The 17,026-nt window shown below is 57.2% G+C and overlaps 1 protein-coding gene and 1 long non-coding RNA gene across 6 annotated transcripts; one reads left to right on the top strand and one right to left on the bottom strand.

The window, feature by feature from the left end:
• Positions 1 to 1,030: 1,030 nt before the first annotated feature.
• Positions 1,031 to 5,914, bottom strand: LOC117975442 (uncharacterized). Of its 2 annotated transcripts, none has more exons than XR_010108824.1 (4): positions 5,838 to 5,914; positions 4,054 to 4,226; positions 1,726 to 1,942; positions 1,031 to 1,561 (listed from the first exon to the last, which is right to left on the bottom strand). It is a non-coding gene; the product is annotated as an uncharacterized LOC117975442 (long non-coding RNA). The 2 variants fall into 2 exon arrangements; XR_004665696.3 differs by having other exon boundaries at positions 4,058 to 4,226; positions 5,838 to 5,902.
• Positions 1,478 to 16,230, top strand: CACNB3 (calcium voltage-gated channel auxiliary subunit beta 3). 4 transcript variants are annotated; one of them, XM_063593063.1, is made up of 14 exons: positions 3,733 to 4,809; positions 5,680 to 6,258; positions 10,626 to 10,748; positions 10,963 to 11,085; positions 11,542 to 11,657; positions 11,953 to 12,017; positions 12,233 to 12,252; positions 12,447 to 12,527; positions 12,718 to 12,776; positions 12,944 to 13,053; positions 13,658 to 13,809; positions 14,050 to 14,145; positions 14,266 to 14,415; positions 14,877 to 16,230. In XM_063593063.1, the coding sequence occupies exons 2-14, from the start codon at positions 6,214 to 6,216 to the stop codon at positions 15,189 to 15,191; spliced, it is 1,455 nt and encodes a 484-aa protein (XP_063449133.1). In that variant the 5' UTR covers positions 3,733 to 4,809; positions 5,680 to 6,213; the 3' UTR covers positions 15,192 to 16,230. The 4 variants fall into 4 exon arrangements, with proteins under 4 accessions (XP_063449134.1, XP_003825857.1, XP_034791840.1 ...); XM_063593064.1 differs by lacking the exons at positions 3,733 to 4,809; positions 5,680 to 6,258 and adding an exon at positions 1,478 to 1,822; XM_003825809.5 differs by lacking the exons at positions 3,733 to 4,809; positions 5,680 to 6,258 and adding an exon at positions 2,834 to 3,015.
• Positions 16,231 to 17,026: the final 796 nt, after the last annotated feature.

Here is a 17,026-nt window from a genome sequence, read left to right as displayed (position 1 = left end):
CCAGCAGCTGGGGTGGAAATGAGAAAAGTAAGGGGTGGGGAACTGCCACTGTGCACCTCAGATTTCCTGTGATAGGCTCATGGAGGAGTAATTTTTTTTTTTTTTTTTTGAGACAGAGACTCTGTCCCCCAGAGTCTGGAGCGCAGTAGGGCGATCTCAGCCTGTCTCCTGAGTTCAAGCAATTCTCTGCCTCAGCCTCCCAAGTAGCTGGGACCACAGGTGTGCACTGCCATGCCCCGCTAATTTTTATATTGTTTGCAGAGATGGGATTTCACCATGTTGGCCAAGCTGGTCTTGAACTCCTAGCCTCAAGTGATCTGCCCGCCTCGGCCTGCCAAAGTGCTGGGATTATAGGCGTGAGCCTCGGCGCCAACCTCAGGGAGAAGTAACTGATATTTCTATTTTAAAGTGGAAGGTGGGCCGGACACGGTGGCTCACGCCTGTAATCCCAACACTTTGGGAGGCCGAGGCGGGCAGATCGCTTGAGGTCAGGAGTTGGAGACCAGCCTGGCCAACATGGTGAAACCTCGTCTTTACTAAAAATACAAAAATTAGCCTGGTGTGGTGGCGTGCCTGTAGCCCCAGCTACTTGGGAGGAGGAGAATCTCTTGAACCCGGGAGGCGGAGGTTGCTGTGGGCCGAGATCGCCACTGCACTCCGACCTAGGCGACAGAGTGAGACTCCGTCTCAAAAATAAACAAACAAATAAATAAATAAATAAAAATAAAGTGGAAGGTGGAGAGATGGTTTCTATGCTATAGTTTCAGGCAGAGAATGTGGAGGGAGGGAAGGAGAGAAGGTTGCGGGAAGCCAGGGACAACTGCTTGCCTGGGCCAACATCCCCTCTCTCCCCACCTCCCTTCTCCTATGGAAACTTAAGCTGCCGCAGGGCCCAGCGGAGCTAGTCCATTAGCTGTGGTCAGCAGGGGAGTGTAGGTGGGGAGGGCCCTCTCTCCCTCCAGGTCTTCTTGCCAAATGAAAGGCAAAGCGTTTGCTCCCTCTACTAGAGTCAAAAAACAAAACAAAACCATAAAAACCTCCACACGCATTTTTAACACACACAAATAACATAACTTCTTTCCTCTGAATGGTCGAAGCTGAGCAACTTGGAGGTGGGTGGGTGGTAGGGGCTCCGTGATCCACTAGACTAGACTACAGAGGGAGTGGGGGAGGAGGTGCCTTCTCAAAGCACTTTCCAGGTTAAATCCAGCCTCGGGAGGAGGGAGTGGAGAGAGAATTTACTCTCCCCCAACTTACCTCCCTCAGAAATGGGGGCAAGTGGAGGGTCAGCTGAGCAGAGAGGGAGGAACAGTCTCCCCAGATCCCGGGGATGGGAGGATTGAGGGGAGGGGTCCCGGAAACTCCCAGGGGAAGTGGGTTAAAAGAAGGGCCGGGAAGAAGGGTGGGACGCCCTCCACTGGAAAGGGGAGAGCGTTCTAGTTAATGCTGAGGGGAAGTTGGGGACCTGGGTCAATCGGAGTCAGCGTGTGTCTGTCTCCATGAAGGGGGGTCCGTCTCTCCCCGCCCCAGGCGCCGTCTTTGGTCTGGAGAAGGGTCCAGCCTGGGGTCGTTGGGGGTGTGAAGGGACCAATGAGCGGTCTGTCCGCTCAGAAGGGTCCAGAGAGAGAGCCAACTGGGACTACACCCCCGCTCCCCCTTCCCCCGCCAGAACTTGGGCTTGTCCTGTTTGACGCACCCGCAGAAAGGGGCGGGAGGGGTACTGACCCGAGGAGCGGTCCCGCGACTCTGTACTCCCTGCTGCCCAGTCCCGGCCAGGACGCTGCCCGGCTTAGCTGGGGCGCCCCTCGAGACCAGGATGGAGGTAGGGACGGGCTAGGGTCCCGGAAGGGCGCGGGTGTCTCGAAGGAGCCCCACGGGGTGGGAATAAGTAGAGCGCAGCCTGGGGTCTCCTACTGGGGGTCTCGAGCTGGGACTGCAGTTCCTGGAGAAAGGAGGGGGAGAGGGGTTCGTCCTGGGCTTGGGCGGTGTCTGCATCCGGGGTGCGTCCCCCCTGCTCTGGCCTGGGCAGCGCCGCCTGCTGGCAGGGCCGGACCCCGCGGCCCCGGGACCGGACACCAGGCGGTGCCGCCACCTGGAGGGCGCGTGTAGCCGCCGGGCCAGCGAGCCCAGGGGGCGCTGCAGCGGGTCGAGAAGGAGCCGCGTCGCTTCGCCTCGCCCTTCCCCTTCGCGGAGCTGAGACCCGCTGCACCAGAACCCAGGAGTGGGGGGAGACGGCAGAGACTCCGCGGGCGCGGGGCGATCCCAGCTGGGCTCTCTCCACAGGGATGCCGATCCCTCTGGAGACACAGAGCCGAGCCGGGGACGAGTGGATGGGCGCCTTGACGCTTGGGCGGGCGAGCAGAGCACCAGCACTCTTGCTTTTCGGTCCTTTCCCCCGCCGAGGTCGGGGTCGCAGCCGCCGCCGGAGGATGGGCGCCCGACGCACGGAGCAGGGCCGGGAGGGAGCAGAAGCTTCCGCCAAGAGCTCAGGAGCTGGGGCAGCCCTGGAGCTGGGGCAGCCCTGGAGCTCTTCCTGCCCTTCTGCCCGCGGCGGCGGAAACTCCAGAGTCCCTACTCTTTCTCGGGAGGACTTTAGGGAAGAAGCAGAGCGGCAGGGGAAGCCGAGGAGCGAGGGTGCGACGTGGGGATGGAAGGACAGTGGGAGGCACACGGAAAAACAGAACGAAGACCTTAAGACAGGAGAGACGGAAGTGGAGAGAGGCTGGGCTGAAAGGCAGGGAGAGCCAGAGACTGACAGAGGCGGCGAGAAAGGAAGGGAGAGGGAGGGAGGGAGGAGGGAGGAGAAAGAGGGAGGGAACCAGGGGAGAGGGAAGGGAGCAGGCGGCGGAGCCCGGCGGGCGTGGGGCGAGGCCAGGCGTGCAGGCGGGAGCAGCGTGCAGAGCAGCGGCCGGGTTTTGCTCCCGCCTCGGAGCCCCTGGCCCGGGGGAGGGGGAGAGGCCGCTAGCCTGGTTTATGTCTTTTTCTGACTCCAGTGCAACCTTCCTGCTGAACGAGGTAACCGTGGGGGGGGGGGGGGGGTGTGGGGTCGTGGGAAGGGGGTTCCCCACTGGGTGGGAGGAGAGCTCCGCTCCAAGCTAGGAAGGGGGCACGCGTTTGGGGGAGACTGCACCGATGGGGAGGCAGGGAAACCGGAGGAAGTGAGGCCAGGGGTGGAAGAGGCACCGGGTTAGAGAGGAGGGAGCGGCCAGAGCTGGCAGCTTCCTAGTACTGGGATTGGATGAGAGGAGAGGACTGACTGAGGAGCCAGAAAAAAGGGGCTAGATTACAAGAAGGGCTCTGCCAAGCTCCCCTAGCGCCTGTCCCTGAGTTCCCTGGCAGCCTAGCAGCCAGAATGGTAGGGGCCTCCACCTGGTCCAGATCTTAAAAAGTGCTGGGGAGGAGTCTTTAAGCCTTCCCAGAAGGCCTAGCTTCTGTCTCAGTTTCCCCATTCAGTGCCCAGGGACTGGGATCTGCCCAGCTTCCTGGTACACTTAGAGGAGAAGCTAGAATATATTCTGAAACCTCCCAAGAAGGTTTCAATATATTCCAGCTCCCAAACCTGATTATTCAGGCTTTTCCTCTTATGTCTTGCTTCTATGACTTGGGTACCTGCCAGCTGCCAGTCTAACAACTCTCTCCTAGAAAGAATCAGCAGGAGGAGCCTCTCCCCTGATCCTTTATTGCCCTCAGCTCTCTCCCTTTATGCCCAGCCATGAAAAAGAAAAGAGATTAGGGCTACATGGACACTGACAGGCACATGTCCTGTCACAGGACAAGAAGTCACCAAGTTGGTATTAGAACTAGAGTAGGCAGGTGTGGGTGAGAAATGAAAGGAACATTGGGTAGCAACCCAGAGATATGAGAAGAAGGAGGGAAGCTCTGAAGCTACTGCAGGACCCAGGGGATGGGCCCAGGTATGAGGAGCTTGAACCCATCTCCTGGGGATGGTTGGCATGGCAACACATGCCTCAGGAGCAGACTTAGACAACCTTGTCGCAGGAGATTACAAGGAGTGTGAGGAAGGAGTGCTGCCGATGGCAGATCCGCTGTTACCTACAGCCCCAGGACCTTCTGTGGGTGGAGAGAGTCCCAAAAGGAGAGGCCAGGAGAGTGCATGCAGGGATGGGAAGAGAAACAGCTGCCTCCACCACTGCTTTCTTCACTAGAGCCATCTCCCAGGAGAAGAGCACCTTGAGGGTCTTACTCTTTGACACCTCTCCAGGCCCCTGAAAGAAGGAATTGAAGAGAAAGGATGAAAGAGGGGGATACAAGGAATACTGCGTAACTGGGTGAGGGCACAAAAGTGGGCAGTGTCTGGGAACTTCCAATACAGAAGAATCCAGTATATGACCAAACCCCAGTTGGTGCTGGACTCAGGAGAGGAGACAGTCCCTTCAGCCACAGGGGCTGCAACAAAGTTGTTTGTCAAACCCAGCATGAGGAAGGTGCTGGGCAGGGCTGCTCTGGGCCACCCACAGTAGACAGACTAAAGATGTCAGTCTGAAGATGCAGCTCTTCTTTGTCTTGCCAAGATAACACCGATAAGTGACCCAGGTGGGAAGCCACTTGGTTTGGGTGGGCTTTCTCTCTCCCACGCACAGTGCTTTCTACCATAGATCTTACTAAGCCATGTCAGAGTTTTGGATTTCTGATTCTCCTCAAGCCTAGGAGGGATGAGCAGATTGCTGAACTCCCGGGTGTGAGAAATTGGGAAAGGAAAAGGACTGAGCTCAGGGCCAAGAGCATGGGCACCAGGAGGCCTCCAAGTGTAACCCCTGTCTACGCACATCCTCCTCGTGGGGCACAAAGGTAGGCAGTCAAAAATCAAAGAAGGAATTTTGCTCAGGAGATGAAAAAAGGAGAGAGCTCAAATGGGTGGATCTTTGGGGAAAGTTTCCTCAAGATAAGGGCTGCGGCTCTCTTACCCCAAATCTCAATGCTCCTGTGAAGGAGACTGAGTGGTGCAGAGTGGTACAAGCCCTTCTGCTAAGGGGAGAATCTGGCCTTACCCTAGTGACTCCGAGGAGACTGGCCTTTTCCTCTCCCAACCCGAGTGTAGCCAGGATCCCACCCACAACTATCCCCCTACCTCCACCCTCTGGCTTCTTTCCCCTTCCCTTTAGGCTCACCTAAAACAGCCCCTTTCTGCCCCAGTTCCCACGGATGCCTTGGCACTGTCTGGCACAATCCTTGGCAGGGAAGTGGGGAAGGGAACCCCCATCCTGGCAGGACTAAGACAAAATCTATCCGTGCAACAGGTGTGGGGAGGCCTACCCAGCTCACGGAAAGTTCCCCCCTTCTCAAGGGTTGGGCAACACCGCCTTTGCCGCAGCGTCCCCGTACTGAGGGGGCCGGGCACCTGTTGGGGCAGGAGCTGCCGTCCTGTCATTAGCCTGGGGGCACCAAGCCCATTCCTCCCCGGGACCACTGCGGGGTTTGCTTTCGGAGCCTCCGGGACGCACGGGCCCAGACCCGCCCTGCAGTCGCCTGGGACCCCTCCCCCGTCTGCCGCTCGTTCCCGCGCCTCTTCTGTCTCCCAGGGTCTCCCCATTTTCCTGTCCTCTCCGTCCTCCCTCTGCCTCTCTCTCTCCGGTTTCCTCGACACCTGCGCCCTCTCCAGTCTCCGCCCGGGTCGCGTCTCCCTCGCGGTCTCAGCGCCCCCTCCCTCCCCCGCCGCAGCCCTTTGTTTCCCGGCGGAGTAGTTCCTGGGTTGCCGAGCGTCTCTGTCTCCGCATCTCTCCTCGCCCCGCCTCCTCCCTGCCTGGATCCGCCCTGCCCGCAGCCTCTCCTCCCCTTCCTCCCCGCCGCCACGGCCCCGTAGGTGCTCGGGGACCCACCTTCCACCCAGCACGGGTTCGTTCCCCTCTCCCGGCCTGGCCCGGGCTCCCCGGTGGCCGCCGCCCCCGCCTTCTCCCGGGGAGGGGGTCAGGTGGGCGGGCACTATTGTTGTAGGAGCCGGCGCCAGATTCCTCAGCCGCGCTCGGGGTGGGACCGGCTGGGTTTGGGAGGGTGGGGTGGGGGGAGCGGTGATTTGAGCTCCGAGCAGCTGGTCTTCGCGGCTCGCTCCCTCCTTCGCGCTCTCTCGCTCCCTGCCGCCGCCCGCAGGGCTGCGGGGCTCGGTGGCATCTCCCGGGCGCGGCCCGCAGTCCTTGCCCCTGCCTCCGGGCCGCTCCCGCCCCCGGCGCCGCTCGCTCCCCCCACCCGGACTCCCCCATGTATGACGACTCCTACGTGCCCGGGTTTGAGGACTCGGAGGCGGTGAGTGCCCACGGTGAGGGTGGGGGCGGGGAAGTTGGGGTGACACCTCCTCTCCCTTCAACCCTTTCCCCGGTTCAGGACTTTGAAAAACGCCTCAGTGGCAGGGCAGGGTTTGTAGGGGGGCGCTCTAAGAACGTGGGGAGATGGATTTTCATGCCAAGCGTTCCCCAGCGACCCAGACTCAGACCCTGGGGCATTGGGTGTGTGCAGAGAGGGGGCAGTATAGGGGAAGGGCTCAAGCAGGTGGCTCCACGGCCCAGGAAAGAGGGGTGGGAGAAGGCAGGGCTGGAGGCCGAGGGCACAGAGGCTCTGGAGAGGGAACACGCCATGTCTGGAGTTTCAAATTCTGGATTTCTGGGGTCTGAACACAACAGCTAGGAGAGCCGCCGAGGTGGTTGGGGAGGCAGACATTCTAGACCTCTTGTGCCTCAAGCAAACGACACATCAGGGAGCTGAGAGGACATCAGGGAGCCAGGGACCAACCTCTTCAGACAGACGGATCCTAAAACTTGAGGAGCTCCATTATTCCCTTCCACCCCCTCCATCTCTGCGCATTGCCTCATCTCCTCACCCTTTCTCTAGCCCAGTTTCTCTCCCAGGCTGAAACCTGGGCGCCCAGCACATGGGTAGGCCAGGTGACTGAGCCCCATCTATTCCACAGCCCCCTGCTGAGGCTTCCTCTGCAGCGGGCATCCTGAGCTCTTGCCCAGCATGGAAGGCCTGGAGGTGAGGCCAGAGGAGCTGAGGGCCTGGGGATGGAGAGGAAGCGCTTTGCTCAGAGAAACAGGCAACCGATAAATATTTAATTCTCCTCTTTGCTTTTATCTCCTGACCCACTGAGACAAATCAGCTCATTAAGCAGTGATTCCCGGAGCTCAGACAGCAGGGAGAGTGCCTGGAAAGATGGGGCAAGAATGCGGAGCAGCTTCTCAGCCCCTTGGAGCTGACAACTTTCCCTCAAATGTCCTGTAAGAAGGCCTCCTTAGGAGTGGACCACTAGATGGCTTGGAAGGGGCCCCAATAGGTTGGAGCACCCCTGGGTCGGAAAGAGGAATTCATGTTCAAGTCTTTTCCCATCACTTACTGCCAGGCCCAGGATAGATGAATGCTGATGTTCAGAATAGGCAACTGTCCTTTTCTGGGACTGGTCTCCTTCTGGGCCCAATTCTCCATGGGGCCTCTGGGGCTAATTACATTGCCGCTAGAGCAGATCATTTTCAAGGCTCTGGTGGACACCTCTTTCTGACAGTTGAAGGGACAGCTGGTATAGCCCAGGGTGCCAAGGTGAGCTTGAAAACAAACCTCTCTGTGGGGCTGGATGGCCCTAGGAGGTTCTTCCCATCCCTGGTGAGAAGGCAAGGGCTATTGCAAGGAGCAGACTGACATGTGGATGGTGTTGGAGGGCAGCCTGCTGACCCATTGCTCCCTCCCATCTCTCTCTGGCTCCTGATCACCCTCCCCCACTTCCCTTTCTCTTGCCTGGCTCCTTGCTCTCCCTGAGGCCCCCTCTGAAGCAGTAGGAGGGAGATCAGGCTCTAAATAAATCCAACGGCTCATCTCCCTCCTCTCCTTCCCCCGTGCCAGGCAAGAGAGGAGCTGCAGCCTGCCCACACACTCACTAGGCAAGGGGGGCACCACCAGGGCACTGTGCCAACTCCTGGCAGCTCCAAAGTACTGAAACCTGGCTATTTTGGCGTAGCAGGGTACAGGAAAGGTAAAACCCTAGATCATGCTTGGCAGGGCAGCCCTGGCCTCCTTAAGTAATACTGGAGCACTAGAGATGAGTGAGCCTGGAGGACTTGGGAGTAATGGAGAGGGGGTTCCATTCTGAGCACAACTCATTAAATATTTAGGGAGAGATCCTGTGATTCCCATCCCAGGGTGAGAGGTCAGGTAAGCCAGATGCCCCAGGCGTTATGATTACTAAATTAGGCCGCCAGCGGTGCCTCACGCTTGTAATCCCAGCACTTTGGGTGGCCGAGGCAGATCACTTGAGGTCAGGAGTTGGAGACCAGCCTGGCCAATATGGTGAAACCCTGTGTCTACTAAAAATATAAAAATTAGCCCGGCATGGTGGCACATGCCTGTAGTCCCAACTACTCAGGAGGCTGGGGCAGTAGAATTGTTTGAACCCGGGAGGCAGAGGTTGCAGTGAGCCGACATTGCACCATTACATTCCAGCCTGGGCATCACAGTGAAACTGCATCTCAAAAAAAAAAAAAAAAATTACTAAATTAAACCAGGCATAGAGACTCATGCCTATAATCCCAACGCTTTGGGAGGCTAAGGTAGGAAGATGGCTTAAGCCCAGGAGTTTGAGACCAGCCTAGGCAACATAGCAAGATCCTGTCTCTACAAAAAACTAGTAGGCATGGTAGCGCATGCCTGTAGTCGTAGCTACTCAGGAGACAGGAGGATCGCTTGAGCCCAGGAGTTCAAGGCTGCAGTGAGCTACGATTGTGCCACTACACTCCAGCCTGGGTGACAGAAGACCTGTCTCTAAGTAAATAAATAAAATAATAAAAATAAAGATTACTAAATAGAGCTGAGAGCCTGGAGCACAGGCAGAAAAGGTCAGACTCCTCTTTTAGCACAGTTCTGGGCCTCTGGGAGGTACCCGATGTATCTGTACCAAAGCGAGTGGTCATCTGCCTTGCCTCCTGCCTCCCAGCCTGTTGGCCCCTGTCTGGTTGCTTCAGACACCACATCCCACAGAGGTTTCTCTTGTGTCCTAAGACCCCTGGGAAGGAGGTCCCTCACCCTGTGCAAAGATTATTTCTGGGGTTCATCCCCCACTTATCCTGCTGCCATCCAGCCTCATTTTGTTCTCAGGAGAGATGAGGAACAGTCGGCGGACTACTCTTCTGTAAAATGAAAGATCTTTCCCCCTTGTGCTATCTTCAGGCCTTTGGTCTACTATAGACACTGTCTTTAGCCTAAGGCTCGAGAGCCTGGGCTGACCCCTAGCTGAACAGCCCTCTTGCCCACGGCAGGGTAGGGGTAGAGGGCATGGTGGACAGCAGGTATGTGATTTTGCCTTCTTCTCTGAGAGTCTGGCCTCTGCTGCCTTCCGTAGGTGGTCATGCCCAGTGAGCTTGAGAGAATGTTCCTCTGCCCGAGGACATTCTAAAGCCCTTTCCCCTATACACACACACACTCCTGCATGAACCCCTTATCTAGGCTTATCCCTTCTCTCTGCCACTGGCATCTCAGAATTGTGGGAAGTATCACTTGAGGCTTCTCCCCACAGAGAGGGAAAACTGAGGCAGGAAACGAAAGACTCCCTTTCCCTGACAGAGGAGGAAACCCAGACATTGTAACCTCTGGGCTCTTGTCTCAAAGTCCAGCGTCCCTCACTCATTTGTGCCTCTCCCTCATGGTCTTGAGGCTGAACTCTGTGACCGTCAAATGCACCCTCATTGCCCAAGACCTTTCCTATGGGCAGGACTCAGAGACTCTCCTTGCTCATGTTACCCCCTCCCCACATCCCCGGGGTCCTGCTCCGTAGCTAGGTTGCTTGGCACTAGCATAGCCTTCTTCTAGGGCTGATGTCCCCTGGGCCTGGGAAAGGACTAGGGAGATGTAGGCCAAGTGGTAGGCGTGGCCCAGCCTCACCTGCACCCAGGGAGACAGCTTTGTGTTCTTCTTGGTCTGTGTCTTGTTTGCTGCCCACACCTGGCTAGTTGCCCCAGCAGGTGTGGAAGGAAGAAAAGTAGGGGGTGGGGAGAGCAAAGGGGAGGTAACTTCTAGGAGCTGGCAGCTTTGTGTCCTCCTCTTCACCCTGGAAGGGTAAGGGCTCACCATTTGGGAGCCTTCAGAGCCTTGTTGGAGTAGGGAAAGTGGAATCTTAGGGGGCAGATGGCTGGATCCCCACATTGAGGACTGGTGCTGTGCCAACCAGCATCTCTTGACTGTTGCAGCTGGCTGGACTCCTGACAGGCATCTTAAAGGGATGATGTCCAGGCTGCTTTGCAGGCTGCTGTGAACAAGGGGGCTGGGTCTCCTCGATCCAGAATCATCTCTAATACATCATCTTCAGCACACCTCCCTTCCCTCGGCTCAGAGGACATGTTAGAGGGGAGAAAACGGAGGAAAGAGAAGTGAAGGCTCTATTCAAAGCTGCAGTATTAATAGACTTGGGGGAGGAGGGGCCCAGATCTTTTCACCTATGGATTGGGCCAGCTTTCCTGTAGCCTCAGAGGCACTGGGGCCCTTCTCAGGGGATAGGAGGGGCCATAGGGACCCAGCTATCCCCTTGGAGATGGAGAAACTGGGGGCAATAGAGGCAACACTGTAAGGTGAGGAGGGTGCCTCCATGGCATCCTTCATGCCGGAGCCTGGGAGTCACAGCCTCTTTCCCAACCCAGGGTTCAGCCGACTCCTACACCAGCCGCCCATCTCTGGACTCAGACGTCTCCCTGGAGGAGGACCGGGAGAGTGCCCGGCGTGAAGTAGAGAGCCAGGCTCAGCAGCAGCTCGAAAGGGCCAAGGTATACTTTCTGGGCATGGGGCAAGACAGGAGGCCAAGCTAGGTGGAAACCTGCACTCGGTCCTAAGTCCCAAGGGGTCCTTGGGCAGGATGTCCTTGAGTGTGAGACGGTGTGTGTGATGGGCAGAGGCCACGGCCTTCTGCTGTTGGGGCACTGAAGCTGGAAGGGGTGCTTCGAGCCTTCTCTCACTTGCACTAATGGCCAAATTCTCCAGCACAAACCTGTGGCATTTGCGGTGAGGACCAATGTCAGCTACTGTGGCGTACTGGATGAGGAGTGCCCAGTCCAGGGCTCTGGAGTCAACTTTGAGGCCAAAGATTTTCTGCACATTAAAGAGGTGATCGACCCCCCTACTTCCAGAAGCCTCTAACACTTCATTTTCTTGCTCTTGCTCCAGATCCTAATGCTTCTGACTTCAATCCTCAGTCTAATTCCCCAAGCTAATCAGCTCTTCTCCTTAACACACACCTGTCCACCCCTCATATCTAAGATCTCATCCCCAGGGTCTCCATCCTTCTGAGACCTGGCTTGGGCATCAGTCTCCATGTCTGTCAAGTGAGCAGTTAGATTAGCTGCCTCCGAGGTCCCCTGTGACAGCTGCAATGCCTCACTCAGAAATCCTGGGTGGCCCGAACTTGGCTGTCCTTTCCCCTGGCCCCTTCTGCCCACCGCCCCTTGCATTGCATTCCTCAGACCAGCTCAGTGACTGCCTCGCTGGCTCCTTCACATTGAAGAGCCAGGACTGGGGCGGGGCGCTTCTCTCACCACCCCTTCCTGCTCCACCTGCCCCCAGAAGTACAGCAATGACTGGTGGATCGGGCGGCTAGTGAAAGAGGGCGGGGACATCGCCTTCATCCCCAGCCCCCAGCGCCTGGAGAGCATCCGGCTCAAACAGGAGCAGAAGGCCAGGTGAGAGTTGGGCCGTGAGTCAGTAAACACACCCCAAACACTTGCACTGTACCCACAGGACACGTCACCATGCATGCCATACACATGCATATCCCCCTGAAATACACATTCACGTATGCCCAGCTCTACACACTCAACACTAAACAAATCTACAAACACACACACATATTGCATGTACACCTGTCTCACTAGATAAAGCATATGGAATTGTGTACAATTATTAAATAATGCATAGAACATACATACACAGAGACACATTCTTCTCTCCCTCTCTTTCGCCTCCCTTTCTTCTCAGGAGATCTGGGAACCCTTCCAGCCTGAGTGACATTGGCAACCGACGCTCCCCTCCGCCATCTCTAGGTAGCCTCCCCCCAACCCACCCATTTTGGGTAGGTGGGTAGCTAAGACACAGGGAAAGAGGGGATCCTGCCCAAGTGAACTGTGTGGGAAGGGTTTGTGGAGGGATCGGAAGGGGTGGGGAGAAGCCAGTATCTCCCCTGGGGACGGGGATACCATGCCCCCAGGGACCTTTCCCCCTTCACCAACTTTAATCTTGTATTTCCTTTTCCAAAAAGCCAAGCAGAAGCAAAAGCAGGTGAGTCAAGGAAGGGACCTGGGCTGGGGGGATCATGGCTTATGGCTCTGGGGACAGTGTTCTAGGCAGTCATTGTTGGAGGGCAGAACAGAGAGGGGAGGGAGCCCAGAACCTCTGGATCTGCCCTGACGCCAACCAGGCATGAGACAGGCACCAGGGCCATGGTTTCTACTGACCTCATGTCCATTCTGCAGGCGGAACATGTTCCCCCATATGACGTGGTGCCCTCCATGCGGCCTGTGGTGCTGGTGGGACCCTCTCTGAAAGGTTATGAGGTGAGAGGAGGTCCTTGATCCCAAAGAGTCACCTCTACCAAGCCTGCCACAGGAAGTCCCTAGGGAAAGTGGAAGGGGTGTGTCTCCTCCCTCCAGGGTGTGTATGTGGAGGGTATCGACTCTGGGGCCATGCATGGGGAGGCTGCTTCTCTCCAAAGGGGTCCTTCATCAGTGCCATGCCTTCCCCCAGGTCACAGACATGATGCAGAAGGCTCTCTTCGACTTCCTCAAACACAGATTTGATGGCAGGTAAGCTGCCCTGGCCTGAGGTGGCCTGAGAACCAAGGAGAAGCTCATGGCCTACTTCCAGATGCCTGTAGCTAGTCTTCTCTAAGGGAAGAGTTAGTGGGAGCTGAGTAAGGAGAAGCTGAGGCACAGGTTTAGAAGCAAGCTGTGATTCTCCACTCCCACCCCAGGATCTCCATCACCCGAGTCACAGCCGACCTCTCCCTGGCAAAGCGATCTGTGCTCAACAATCCTGGCAAGAGGACCATCATTGAGCGCTCCTCTGCCCGCTCCAGCATTGGTGAGAAGTCCCCACCACCTGCTTCTGTGCCCACTCAAGTGCCAGTGAGAACCTTCCTCCTCCCTTTTCTTTTTTTTTTTTTTGAGATGGAGTCTCGCTCTGTCACCCAGGCTGGAGTGCAGTGGTGAGATCTCGGCTCACTGCAACCTCCACCTCCTGGGTTCAAGCGATCTTCCCATCTCAGCCTCCTGAGTAGCCGGGACTACAGGCGCCCATCACCACGCCCAGCTAATTTTTGCATTTTTAGCAGACGTGGGGTTTCACCATGTTGGCCAGGCTGGTCTCGAACTCCTGACCTCAAGTGATCGGCCCACCTTGGCCTCTCAAAATGCTGGGATTACAGGCATGAGCCACCATGCCTGGCCCCTCTTCCCTTTTCTCTTCCTTACCTCCTTGTCTTTCTGCCCAACTCCTCTACCTGCCCCCAGGATTGGCAAGAACACACCCCTCCTCCTCAATTCCCATTCCTCTGCCTGTCCAGGCTTCGATGAATGCCCTTTTCCTCCAATTCCTTCCTGTCCACCATTCGGGAGCCCTCAAAGCCTGCTGGAGTGAGCTAGTGGGCAGAGCTCCTGGTGAGCACTGCTGCTGCCTCCCTCCATAGCGGAAGTGCAGAGTGAGATCGAGCGCATATTTGAGCTGGCCAAATCCCTGCAGCTAGTAGTGTTGGACGCTGACACCATCAACCACCCAGCACAGCTGGCCAAGACCTCGCTGGCCCCCATCATCGTCTTTGTCAAAGTGTCCTCACCAAAGGTAAGTCAGCTGGGCTCATGGAGGAGGCCCACAGGGCTATCCTACTAGAATGTGGCATGACTCTACTTGGTCCCTGCCTGGGGCACCTGAGTTCCCTTTTCCTGCTGCCCTTAACACAACTCTGAGTCATCCTCACCTGCTACTGATGCCACAAGTGGAAGAAATGCCTAGCTCTGCCCGGGCTCAGCTCTGCCCAGAGTCCTGAGAGACTCCAGGCCTAGCTCTGCCCTCCCCGCTCAGGTACTCCAGCGTCTCATTCGCTCCCGGGGGAAGTCACAGATGAAGCACCTGACCGTACAGATGATGGCATATGATAAGCTGGTTCAGTGCCCACCGGTGAGTGCCTGGGTCAGCTGCTCCTGTGCCCACTCCCCCAGGGCTGCGGCAGTGATAGAGATGGGTGGGGGAGCTGCTACTGAGGGGAAACCAACGTTGCGCCTTCCTCCCCCTCCCCAGGAGTCATTTGATGTGATTCTGGATGAGAACCAGCTGGAGGATGCCTGTGAGCACCTGGCTGAGTACCTGGAGGTTTACTGGCGGGCCACGCACCACCCAGCCCCTGGCCCCGGACTTCTGGGTCCTCCCAGTGCCATCCCCGGACTTCAGGTAACCATTTCCAGTGGGCAGAGATGCTCAAGCTAAGCCAGCCAAGGCACTGCCCCTCCCTGCCCAGAGGACTGTCCTTGGCCTCCAGTTCAGCATGCCAAAGGATTGTAGAACTCTCAGCTCTGCTGTACAGAGCTAGCACAGACGGGCAAAGGAACTTCCTGAGGAGAGAGGGAATCAATCAATGAGATGGATACGTCAGAGATTAGTTTCCTAGGGGTGAAGAGAAACACAATCTCCAAACCTTCTCCCAGGCTGCCTTGAAGGCAGAGCCTGAATTTTGCGGGAGTCGAAGCTCCAGTTTTCTCTCTCGGAAGAGGAAAAATGCTCCAGCATGCTTTTTCCTTGCACTATTTCCTGTACCGGGGAATTGAGAGTTGAGGGGGGAAGAATCTCGCACCTCACCAGAAGATAAGGTGAGGTCTGTACTGCCTCACTGAGAGCTGTTGTATGGCCCCCAGAACCAGCAGCTGCTGGGGGAGCGTGGCGAGGAGCACTCCCCCCTTGAGCGGGACAGCTTGATGCCCTCTGATGAGGCCAGCGAGAGCTCCCGCCAAGCCTGGACAGGATCTTCACAGCGCAGCTCCCGCCACCTGGAGGAGGACTATGCAGATGCCTACCAGGACCTGTACCAGCCTCACCGCCAACACACCTCGGGGCTGCCTAGTGCTAACGGGCATGACCCCCAAGACCGGCTTCTAGCCCAGGACTCAGAGCACAACCACAATGACCGGAACTGGCAGCGCAACCGGCCTTGGCCCAAGGATAGCTACTGACAGCCTCCTGCTGCCCTACCCTGACAGGCACAGGCGCAGCTGGCTGGGGGGCCCACTCCAGGCAGGGTGGCATTAGACTGGCATTAGGCTGGCACTAGGCTCAGGCCCCAAAACCCCCTGCCCAGCCCCAGCTTCAGGGCTGCCTGTGGTCCCAAGGTTCTGGGAGAAACGGGGCCCCCTCACCTCCTGGGCAGTGACCCCTACTAGGCTCCCATTCCAGGTACTAGCTGTGTGTTCTGCACCCCTGGCACCTTCCTCTCCTCCCACACAGGAAGCTGCCCCACTGGGCAGTGCCCTCAGGCCAGGATCCCCTTAGCAGGGTCCTTCCCACCAGACTCAGGGAAGGGATGCCCCATTAAAGTGACAAAAGGGTGGGGTGTGGGCACCATGGCATGAGGAAGAAACAAGGTCCCTGAGCAGGCACAAGTCCTGACAGTCAAGGGACTGCTTTGGCATCCAGGGCCTCCAGTCACCTCACTGCCACACATTAGAAATGAGACAATCATAGCCCCCCCAGGGTGGCACACCCATCCGTTTGCTGGGGTGTGGCAGCCACATCCAAGACTGGAGCAGCAGGCTGGCCACGCTCGGGCCAGAGAGAGCTCACAGCTGAAGCTCTTGGAGGGAAGGGCTCTCCTCACCCTGCCAGGAAGCTTCTTAACATGTGACAGGACCAGGGACCAGGAGCATGGTGAAGCCAAGTGGCAGATGGGAGCCAACCTGGATGGGGGTTTGGGGAAGGAGGGCGTGTGTAGCAGAGAACTTAGGGGGGCCTCCTTGCCTTTCTCATTCTTTTGCCCTGCATCCTGTCATTACTGTTCTTGTCCTCATACATCCTTGGAGAACCGGGCTCCAGACTTTGTTCCCTGACTCATAGCTGCCGCTTGTTAGGTTAGGGTTAGATGGGGAGAGACAGGGCACAGAGGACCTGTCTCCCCGGCTACTCTTGCCTTATGGGTCTAGTGTGTGACCTACAGAGCATGTTCCACAAGCCCCTGCCTCACCTCACTGTCATCACTAATAAACATCATGCACAGTCCCTCTGGCTTCTGTTTGTTCTGTCTGTGATGCGGCCCAAAGTCTGGTGGAGGGAAAGATGTGTTTGTTTGTTTGGGCCGCCCTTCTCTCAGAGGATCTGTCCAGCGGGAAGGGGACAAAGGCAGAGCTGGGGAGGCACTCCACTCCCAGGCATCCCCACTCCTCATGCCCAGGTGTCAAGAGGGAGACATCCAGCAGCACGGAAGGGCTTGTCCTGGGATGTGGGGAAGACGCTTGGTCACGGCTTTACAGTATCCTTGCGCCAGGCCAAAAAGGCCCTAGAAGCAGCTACAACTTGAACTCTATGTACTAGGCCAACTCTTTCTGTGGGGTAAGAAGAGCATGTGAACAAGAGGGGTATGGGGGGAGGACTGCAGCCCTGCGTTCCTCTCACCACAGCCTGATACAGCTGGGTCCACCCGTTCTGCACCATCCCCTCCCAGGAGCAATGGGTCCAACTAGGGAGCCACAAGCAAAGCTCCCGAGACCAGGCGTTGGGCACACAGCGGCAGAGTGGTTCCAACTGCCTCACCTGCCAAAATTTCACAACTGCTTTCCTTTCTCACCTTTGCCTAAAGCTCCCTAGAGGGTGTCCAGGCCAGGGCCACACATTATGCGAGGCTAGAGCAGGGGCGGAAGATGCATTACAGTCCTGCGTGGCTTCTGCATCTCCCCTCAAGTCCACCTACAGACTCAAGACTATCAGCAGAGACCCCTCTACTCTTCTCTTAATGTGGCTGTCTCTCATTTTCCAAGCCAACCCACCCCGCACCCAGTGGTGTCCCTCCTGCCAGGGA

Source organism: Pan paniscus, chromosome 10 (genome assembly GCF_029289425.2).
Source record: "Pan paniscus chromosome 10, NHGRI_mPanPan1-v2.0_pri, whole genome shotgun sequence".
In the NCBI taxonomy this organism is placed as follows: domain Eukaryota; kingdom Metazoa; phylum Chordata; class Mammalia; order Primates; family Hominidae; genus Pan; species Pan paniscus.
The sequence above is the reverse complement of the archived record's forward strand: the minus strand, read 5'-3'. Positions and strand labels throughout refer to the sequence as shown.